Source organism: Cygnus olor, chromosome 2, assembly GCF_009769625.2.
Source record: "Cygnus olor isolate bCygOlo1 chromosome 2, bCygOlo1.pri.v2, whole genome shotgun sequence".
Lineage (NCBI taxonomy): Eukaryota > Metazoa > Chordata > Aves > Anseriformes > Anatidae > Cygnus > Cygnus olor.
In genome coordinates this window covers 21,068,057-21,078,977 of record NC_049170.1, presented here as the reverse complement: position 1 = coordinate 21,078,977, position 10,921 = coordinate 21,068,057, and the positions used below count along the sequence as shown (strand labels likewise).

The 10,921-nt window shown below is 34.8% G+C and overlaps 1 protein-coding gene across 1 annotated transcript in view; it reads left to right on the top strand.

The window, feature by feature from the left end:
- Window positions 1-1,748: 1,748 nt before the first annotated feature.
- The window catches only part of MALRD1 (MAM and LDL receptor class A domain containing 1), a 265,114-nt gene continuing 255,941 nt past the window's right edge, over window positions 1,749-10,921 (top strand). The window contains exons 1-6 of the mRNA XM_040550276.1: window positions 1,749-1,821; window positions 2,289-2,402; window positions 2,550-2,642; window positions 5,719-5,859; window positions 9,907-9,998; window positions 10,077-10,235. Of these exons, the coding sequence (XP_040406210.1) occupies window positions 1,749-1,821; window positions 2,289-2,402; window positions 2,550-2,642; window positions 5,719-5,859; window positions 9,907-9,998; window positions 10,077-10,235 (672 nt within the window). The remainder of the gene's footprint in view (window positions 1,822-2,288; window positions 2,403-2,549; window positions 2,643-5,718; window positions 5,860-9,906; window positions 9,999-10,076; window positions 10,236-10,921) is intronic.

Here is a 10,921-nt window from a genome sequence, read left to right as displayed (position 1 = left end):
GAGTATTAATTCTGGTTTTGGCTCTGCTTGAATACTCAATTTCAGTTTGTGTTTTTTACTGACAACAAAGAGAAATAAATGATGGGAGAGGGAAATCCAGAACTGTCATCAGCAACAATGTCAGTCACAAGTTGTTGAAAATCACTTTGTTCAAAAGGGGTTGAGCTGATATGGATGAAGGTCCTCTTTGACATGAAGAAAGACCCAGAAACAAACAAACACACAACAACAACAACAACAACAACAAAACTAAAACCACCAGAAAGCCTCCTGCCAGGAAGGTCTTGTGTGAAAGTTTGTTCCAATTTTGAGCAGAGAGGTGTAGTTTCTGTTTCCCTGAGTAATGAGTTTTCTGCATGACTCCTGCACATAAGAACAGCTGGTATAATCTCAAAGAGAGCTTGGTTCCAGCCCTCCACTCTCTGGTATCTAAGCACTGAAGAAATTTTGATGATTGTGAAGATTAGAATTCTCTTCCACACCACTATCTTGAATTATTTATCAGTTTATTTTAACTATAGCTCACAGTGTAGTATCTTACCAACACTGGAAGAGTGAATGACTTATTGTATGTATGAACCAGTGCATGTGAACGCATTCCCATGATTTAAGGTCACTATGAATTGAAATATCTGGAGATATCCCAAAACCACTTTGGGCACTCATATGATTTTAAAGCCTGTTAAACTAGTTTATTCTACTTGCGTGCAAGGCTTTTAAAGTCACTTAGTTGATTCAGGGACAGATGTGGCAAAGTTGAGCAATAATCCTTATATTAAATGCATAGTTTGAATTCAGGAGAGAGCTATTTATTTATTTATTTATTTTCAGTTACACAGTCAGTGCTGAAGATAACCTATGCAGTTCTCCACAGCTTGGATAGTTGTCCTTAGAAAAATGAAACATGGGTTTGTCTTCCTCTAAAAGAAAACAAATGATTTATTCTCTGAAATCTACCTTTTGCAGTACAGTTTCTGCTGAGTGTAAACTAATGTTTGGAGTTTTCTTGTAGCCTTCAAGTGATAGTTTCAGCCAGAACATTTACATTTATTTCTTGTACTGATGGAGTCCTTCTGTGTGGGGGTGCTTTTGTAAGTCACTTCTCTTCTGTGTAAGCCCTGATGAGTTTATCATAGAATGAACTGCAAATCTGTATACACAATGCAAATCCATTTCTTGACAAATTAAAAAGGAACTCTTGTGTAATATCTAACTATAAAATTTTTCTTATAATTGTACAATTGTAGAACTAGTCAATACTTAAATTATGGGGTGGGGAAAGATTATATCTGTTACTTACTAACTAACCCTGGACAGAGGGTTGGAAGGAGAATGTTTCTGGGGTTCGTATGGATATCCCCTAACTATGGGTTCCTGCAATGGATGGTACTTGTGACAGTTTTGGATTGTTCTTGATTATATTGCTTACTGTTCATAACAATTCATATACAGTATCCAAGGTATCTCTTATTTTTCTGAAATTTAGTCATTACTAGCTATAACACAAATATGATTTTTCCAGAAAATACAGAATCTAATCGCTTGGAAAATAATCATTAATACACAGTTCATTTATGCAAATTGTGGCTGGACATCTGAGTCTTATTATTATCAGTTGGATACCTTGAATTCAGTATTTATCTACAGTTGTAGTCCAAGTAAGTACTAGATACCACTTTCAACTATTGATATCATTTGTTTACAGGCTTTGAAAATTCTCTTTCTTTCGCTATATCCATCTCTTGTCCATGCAATGCAAAATCAACATCAAATCTCTTAGCTATGTTTCTACATTTGATGCACAAGCTCTTCATAGGATTTGTAAGCATTTGCCAAATCCCTATGACAAAAGAGAATTCTTTATAAATATTGGTTAGTTAGTATTTCTACTGTGTTCTCTTGTTATTTTCTTATCTCACATGTTTGCAAACTATATGCAATAAATTCAGTTAATGATACACACTTGACTTGCATAGCATACATCAGAACTTTATAGTCATAAAACAATGTTATGAAAACAATGTTATAATTCAGTTAAATATTATCCAAAGACACACCGGGTTGAAAGTCGCTGCTTCATAGAAGCCATGTTTCATTTAACTGTAGATTTGGAAAGTGACGTTCTGAAAAAGTCTTTCAGAGATGTGCAGAAACACTGATTTTTCAAAGATACTTTATGACAAATAATAGATCGCAGCAAATATTTTTCTGAGTGAAAGCTTGGATAGTAGCGTAGCCCATGAACAAATTCATAATTTTTTGTGCATTATACTGTGTTGCTCTGGCAGATATTCAGTCACCTGCAGGAAGTGAATGCCAGTGTAGTGATGGCTCCTCTACTCCATCTGGGGAGCTGTGTGTTTTCACCAGCTGGTGTGGAGGCAGCAGTGATGAGAGACAAGGTAAGTGTTAGTGTGCTTTAGTGTAAGTGTGATACAGTTTGATAACTGAACATGGCAGTGGTGGGAACTGGGGGTGGGATTTTTCATGTTAAAAAAGTATTTGGGAATTCTGCTCCCTGTCCCTCCTTTTTCTTCTGATTTTCTAAGTCTCTGTTTCTTCTTCTTTCAATTTATTTCTTCCTGCTTCAATTTCAGCCTATATACTGCACCTCTTTCATAAAGCTGATATTACGTGGCAAAGTGAGTGTCTCATTATCCATTTACAATTCAGAGGAAATTTAACAAGAATTACTGTTTTCTTAATACATGATAAAATTGTTTGCTGAAATTCAGGCTTCATAAAATGTATCTGGACCAAGGTATAAGAAAATAAAACAGAATACTTGTAAATAGAGTCAATAATGTAAAGAAAAATGATTTTTTTTTCTTCCTAGAAAGAAGGGGAGAAATTTTCTTGAATTTATGAACTGATAGTCCTAGCTTAATTTTGTAACATTAAGAGACTATGAATATGATTGCTGCTGTTTTCCTGAAGGGAATCTAAGCAATGAAAATGCATTTGAACTGATATTGTCTGGGTAAATTTGCATCAGAAATCTACTATTTCAGAGCACTGTAACACAAAATTGTTCTGCAAATGATTTCATATGATGCATTAGATAATCCTGATCTCTGAGGATCCTTGTTCTGGGGTTCAAAGAGCTTGGATTTGTTGAGACTTCTAATTTTAATTAAAAGCTTATCTAAGTTCTCTCATTCACCATGTAACAAAGAAAGGTATTTTATTTGTTGGATTCTGGGGGCTCAGCTTTAAATTTAAAGTAGGTGATCTTTAGATGTACCTGTGTTTATCTGTGCACACATATTAATTAGAACATGTTAATAATCAGTGCATTCAGCTGATATCTGGGAGAAAGAACAGCAACTTAAATCCAGAGTCCTCAAGTTATGATTGTGTGCGCAGATACCTGTGATTTTTCTTTGACATGACTTTTATCCGAATATAATCCAGATATATGTTAAGAACCGGAGTCTAGAATCAACTCTAGGATACTTGGTTTTAGTTCCTTTGTAAATAAGACAATAGTTAACACTGTTTTGTGTATTAATAAACTCTGCGACTTTATTGTGCTGCACTAAAACACTTTAATCTCACTGGCTGAAACTTAGGCCTGTTGAATCCCCTGATGTGTGACTAACATATCTCAAGTTAGTATATCAATTCCACAAGAGATAGTTATGTTATATTTGCCCTACATAGCTTGAAGTCCTCGTTTTAGTCTTCGTTTCACTTTGAAAAAACATTTCCACTAGGCAACACTCAGTACTATGCTTGTAGAATATGCAGCAAGATATGCATTCTTTTATTAACTTTTATGGAAGCTTTTTACGCATTTGTTAACTAAATACTGCTACATACAAATACTTATAATGAAAGTAGAGTAGATTGCTCCATAGTTCAGTTTACAAAAGCGGTATCTTATGGGCTGTGTGCAAGACCTAAATACCAAATAATGTTGTATTTAAACTAAGGATGAGGAAGAGGTGTGGAACTAGGTTCTGAGTGACTGACTATGGATTCTGGGGCTGCTTGGATAATGGTCTGGATCACTCCAGGACAGAAGTTAGCTGTCAAACGTGAAGAGAGAGATCAGGGTGTCAGTTTGAACTCTCACCCTGCTTCTACACTCTCTTCTGATTCAAGATTTTTGCAAAGTTATTTTTCTACTTGAACTTCAGCTCTGCAATCTTATGTTCATGACAGGTCCCAGCTGTTTTCTTTGTGCTCTGCTCAGTTTTAAAGATGTTTCTGCACTGAAAATGTATCAAAGATGGAATTTCAGATGATGCATTTTTGTTGTCATTTTGGCTTTCAGATGTGGCTTATTTGTGCTTTGCCACAGCATTGGAAAAGGAGTGGAATAAGTCCTATGGTCTCATTTATTTATTTGTTTATTGAAAACTGAACTGCTGTTGCAAAATATTCACTATAAATATTTGTGTATTTTATATACATATATTAATATATATATACAACTACTCTTGAAAATATTTTTCCTTCCCAAGTGATACTTTATATACAGATACAACTGGACTAGAACCTTGTTTTTGTGAGACCTGTTTTTTTTTTTTTTTTTTTTTTTTTTTCCCCTAGAGATTATTTTAAACATTTGTTTTATTAACAGGGAATTCTGAAAAAAAGTAGGTAAAACATCCCGTCTGTTTCTTCTTTCTGGTATTTTTCTTTTTAAGCAGTGACTTTATCTTTGTTAATTTATCTCCAAGCTAATTTACATTGTTTTTCTTTCAAGATAGATTTTCTGTAAAAGTAAATATTCTCTTGATATCTTGAAAATTAATCAAGAATGATCAAGGAGTTTTTACTGAAAACGATACTGTTCTTACTATTTTGTACATCTTGTGTTTTTAATGTTTTTATTTCAGCTATGAGAAAATTCCTGAGAGAATATTGAACATGATTTTGTGTATTTCTTGTAATGTGAAGCAGATATGCCTCTCAGCAGTGTGTGTGCTTTTGATGAACCACTAACGTGCTTCAGCCACTTAAAGAGCTAAAGAATAAAAGCAGCAATAAAATGGTGGTTGATGAATCAGCCAGTCTGCACATTAACTTGAGTCTGCAATGCTTATGTGAATTATATCTATTTTCCTCTCTCTCACCTTATAATTAACTGTTGCTGTAAGCTGATGTGAATATGAAAGCTATGAAATTGGACATCATAGTGTGACTATAAATGCTGCAGTTGCAACTTTATTTAAAATGATTGGTGAAGTGTGTTAATATTATAGAATAGACCAAAAGCATTTACAAGGGCCTGGAGTGAGCACTAATTTTCAAGGGAGCGTGAAGACGATGTAGCTCTTGTGTCTAACCAGAATCCTGCTTAGAAAGCAGATCATTACCTTAGCTTTCTGTGTTGTGTTCAAGCAAAAGCAGATGAACTAAGTTTTTTGCCTTTTTTAGGGTAAAGCTGCAATAAGCTTGCTCTTTACAGATGCATCTAATTAGATTTTTTTTTTTTTTTTAAATCTTTCCACCATTACAAGAAGTGCTTCCAGGAGCAGGGCAGGGCAGTCCAGCCAGTTGGGCACAAGGAAATTTTCTTTCATGTCCAATGCAATGGAAGAAGGACTATCTGAAATCAAAGGACAAACAAATCTCTCTTTCTCTCCTAGGAATAAAATATGTATAGAGCCTCATACCCACCTCAGAGAGTTGAGTATGAGTAGCAAGTGATGGTAAGAATGCATCTTTCTGTTTCTGGTTTTGAGGTTTGAATTTGCTTGAGTTTAGGTTCCCCCAGTGAAAACTGTGATTTTGAAAATGATCTCTGCAAAGCTCTTCAAGAAGAGAATTTACAGCTTGGATGGATTAGAAGAAATGGTCAATCTAGTGTGGGACCACCATACTCTGACCACAGTGGGAATGACACTGGTAAGAACTCTCATGTTCTTTGGAGGAACCATGGGCTTTTAGAAATTATTTACTGCTCTATATTATTTGTTTAAAAATACTACTTTCTTGATAGCTGAGTTGAGTTCTGACACATTTTTTTCTGAGATAAAATATAAAGTTCTTGCCCAAGTTTTTAGGTGTTTATAATCACAATAGCCCAGAATTCCAGGAAAAAGTATATCATAAGTAATCAGTCATCAAGAGTCACATTTATCTGCCTCAGTGACCTTTAGATGTTATGGAGATATCAGGTGATAATGTAAATCTTGATAGCTGCAAACTTTAGAAACTAGCATTGTGTCCCCTACCTTGAGATGTATTTACATTTCTTCTTGGATTTTTTTTTTGAATTCCCAGAGTGCATGTATGTATGTATCTGTGATCAACATTATTTTTCATAATATTTTGAGGGAAAGTGACTGACTGGTTCTGGGAATGGGAAAAGCTTCCATAGCCTGTTCGAGCTAGCTCCTCTAAATTCTATTACATTTTCACTTTGTATCAAAGACCATCCCTCTGCTAAGTAATTCATTGTCCCTGTACACAGAGAAATTGTCCCTCATGCTAGTCCACATGCTCATTTAACTCTGTTTTCCAAAATCTTGGTTCTTCCTTCTGTAGTATATAATTTTCTTCATTTTTTTTTTTTTTTTTTAACTGACTTAAGCCAATTATTAGCTTTTGGGCTTACAATCCAAACTGCTTAATTCTTTTCTCCACATTTTCCTTTATTGCCTTTCCCTCTCCCATCATCCACCCCCACTCACTTTTCATGTGCACAATAACGGTTTGGCAGTCCTCAGACCATGCACAGGAAGGCAGGCATGGAGAGTATACAACAACAAAATTTTCTACATTATCATTGTGAGGTTGACTAGCCTAGGGTTTTTTCACCTCACTTCCAAACTGCTATAACCTGGCAATGTGGGAATTGTACTGTTCTGAAGCAAGTGGCACATTTTTATAAGGTACAAACTAGTTAAAAAATGTTACACATAACAATGAATGTGAATTGCAGATTTGCAGGTGAATGGATGGAAAACTTTCTGTTTTGAAATCAACAAAAATAAAATTGCGCAGAACTTTAAATACTTTTCATACAAAAGCAAAACAACAACAAAACACTGTTATCCTCCACGTTTTTTTTTTCTACAGCTGAAAATTTTCATGATGCTCTGTAATTAGGAAATTTTACACATGTGAAGCATTTCTAACAACTTTTTGCTTACATAGCATATAACAACATCCTGCTACGTGTACTATTTTTCTTTTTTTTCTGAAAATAGGACTCTTTTCCAATAAATGTTGATAGCATCAAAATCTTAATTCTTACTAAAAATTTTCATAAACTTATGTAATTTCTATTTTAAGTGTGATTTGTAAAACACTTGATCTTTAAAATAATAACAGGTCTTCTCATCAAGAAACAGGTAGAAGATAAACACAATGTAATAAAAATCTATTAAAATTCTGTATAAAATCAAAAATAATTAACCAGGCAATAATATTGCCCTAGATGAAGTTTCTTGGGTCCCTTCTTTCTTGGTAGTATATTGCACCAAAAGGTAGCAAAGACCTGGAAGATATTCTTGCCTATATCCAATAGAAGTTTAAACTTATCTTGTGAAGAACTGGTGGGGAGTGGGAAACATAACTTATTCAGATACCCAAAGCCAGCAAAAGATTGAGAACCATCAGCTTCAAATGTCTGTAAAGGGGCCAGAGCTGTTCAGTCATTTATATATTGCCAGTTACTTGTTCAGGGTACTCAGTCACCATTGTAGCTGTCAGGTCTAAATTGGCCTGTAACCATATCTATCTCTTATTTTGATCAGATGACAGAAATCTTCAATACTTGGGCCTACTCAGCTTGATGAGAGGCTGTGCACACAGACCTGTAGACTGAATGACTATGGAGAATGAAATGTATTAAGTTATTTCAGTTTTCTACATGGTGAATGGCTAAACTATACTTTCATTTCCTGTGAGTGCTGATTCTAATCTCTTTATGACAACTATTCAAGTTTTCCCACTGCTGGAGACTTAACAGACTATGTAATCTTGCTGTGTGTTCTTGCATAAAGACCAGAAAAGATATTGTATGGTGACAACTGAGCCCCATGACAGAGTATTAAAGGGAAGAGTTCCTGCCATCATGATGAGTAATTGCAAACACATAGCAGAAGAACAAAGATCACTTGGTAGTTGTAACTCCTTTGAAAGCTTATGTAATCATTTACTAGAACCCAGTTGGTTCTCTTTAGCTTTGTTTCTCCTCATGGTTCTTATTTGCACTGATAATGTAGTTGAACAGATTAGTGACGACAACCTTCAAAATCAAAACCAGCAAAAACACTAATTAGTTTTTTAATAATTGAAGCTTGTTATCTGTGCAGAGTTTTAATGTAAAATTACTGTTCAAAGAATTTCTTAAAATTACTATTTCTATCCCATCTGTGTAAGACTTAGACTTCCTGTGGTAGGTGAAATCTGATTTTGTTTAAGAGGTTTAAATGCATTTATCTTCAGGAACCAAAAGAAAAAAATTCAGTATCATGGAAGTGAAAAATTGATGAAATAAATTGGTGTCAGGGAGAGGGTCCTAGTCCACCAATCCACCATCTGTTGCGAGTAGGAAGAATATCCTTGTGGCTGGCAGGCTGGCAGGCTCTAAAAGTGTTGACTGAGTAGTCATGAAAGGTCTGAAATCTAGGGGAGTGCAGCCACTGCACTGTTAGCAAGTTGCAAAATGTTTTCCGGGGTGTGGGGCGAGAGTATAGGGGAATTGTTCAGCTGCCTCTAGTACTGAGTTGGTCTTATGGTCCTTTGTCAATGACTTTCTGCTTGCACTCAAGGATGAGAGGTCAAGGTGGGTGGTTTTATAACTGAATTACTTAAACATTTCAGCATAGTCTCTTTGTTTCTGTAGATGTCTTTAGGACTAATTTTTTTTTTATTTCAATCCCAGTTGTTGCTTTTTTTTCCTCCTTTCTTCATTTTTCTCCTTTGCTTTACATATTAATATTAAAAGGCAAAAATTTACCTGACATTTTGGTGTTTGGGAAGGATGAGAGAAGGGAAAAAAAAAAAAAAAAAAAGGTTAAATGTTTTCTTTCCTCCCTTCCTTCTACTACAACAGTCCTCCCTTTTTCTTTCCTCCCTTTCTTCGACTATAACATCTAACATCTCTGAAATCTTCCAGTTAAGGAAGAGCAAAATTTTCACTAACAATATCTGGTATCTTAAAATGGGGTGGTTTCCCTCCATCTCTTAGAAGATCTAAAACAATCATGCCAGGAAGAGATGTGGTGACAACCACATTTCACTTGATCTTGTTGACCATTACTCATTCAATTAAAGCAGAGACTTAATTTGGACTTGTTTTGTAATGTAAGGATAATGGTACTGTGGAGACTCTGAGAACAACCATTCCTTCATATGAGGGCCATGTATGGAGATACCACAACCTCCTCTCCGCTGTGAGGAAATTTCCTGAGTGGCCAAAATACATATCCATGTCCTCTGGAAAAGAGGAGTGCCATAGCTTCCTCTCCATCTTTCACCACCTCTTTAAAGGCATGAACTGCTGTAATAAATGTCTTTTGTAGGTCACAATGGTTTGTTTAAGCATGAAATAAGCAAACTGTTCAAAGCGTTAAGCTCTTTGATCAGCTTACTGTGTTAGTCTTAGGCTTGTCCTAAAATTTTGCACTTATTGAGAATTCAAGCTGGCAGCATATAAAATATTTTGGAAGCCTACCTGAAATTTCAACCAGAAAATAGAGAAGCGTTATGTCAAAATTTAATATGAACAAAAGCTTGACACACAACGGCTACAAACGTGTTATGAATCTTTTCTAGGGAAAAATTTCTAGTTAGCTTTTTAATTACTAATTCATACCTGATTATGTCTTTTTCTTTTATATAGTGCCTTTTATATACAGTTTATATATATATAATTAAATATATATATATATAAATATTTTTCATGTACTTATAAGGTTTCCATTTTATTCTTTTTAACAGCTTATTTCCTTTCGTTGTCCTCTGAAATGCGATCTTCTGCAACTTTAAGGACCATTGTTTTCCTTCCGACTGACCAAGAACGTGTTTGCCAGGTATTTTGATACATAGTCTTTGTATTTCATTGGCTGTCACAGTACTTCCCTGGAATAATCAGAAACTTTTTGTCCTAGATTACATTTCATTATTGGATCAGTCAGGGTGGAACATTGATGGTGGGACTTCAAAAGCACTCTGAGGATGCTATTAAAAACATCTGGAAAGATTCAGGAGAACTGCAAAATCAGTGGAAAGCAAATACCATCACAATCAATAACACTGGAAAGTTTGAGGTGGGTAACTTGAGTTGACTGTAAATTGAACCTGGTAATTGGTTTATAAGTGTGTTTTCTAATTAGACAAAACTAAATATTTTGTAAATGGAAAGCATAAGATAAAGCAGAGAGCACATTTGGAAGCTTAGAATCGGCACTACCAAATACCACTTGTTCTGATATCTTGGTGGTGTTAAAGCTAAATGCCAAACATAATTTAAACAATGTCTTATTGCGTTATAAATTATCTACCTGCCCATAGAAGTGATATACTCGGGATCTTAATTTTCAATACACTATGCACTTAGGCTCAGTCTAACTGTGTTGTTATATACGAGATTTAGTTTATAAATGTGTTGTCTATGAAATACTGTTCTATACTACAAGATACTGCTCTGCTCTATAGAGATACTTCACTATTCATTGTAGCTTTGGTCCTTTATCACAGAACACGTTTGTACATTTATATTTTGCTCAAATTGCTGAAAAAATAATCCAAGTCTCTTAGATTATTTCAATGTTTTTACTTGTACATTTACACAAAACATTAGCACAATAAATATAACAGGGCTATAATATGGACGATGTATGATCACTATTATGCAAAATACTAGAGGAAAAGTTGGGAGCAGACAAAAAAAAAATCAGAGACATTTCCTTCTACAGTAGTTACTGTGAAGAGTTGTTTAGCATACAAACCCGAA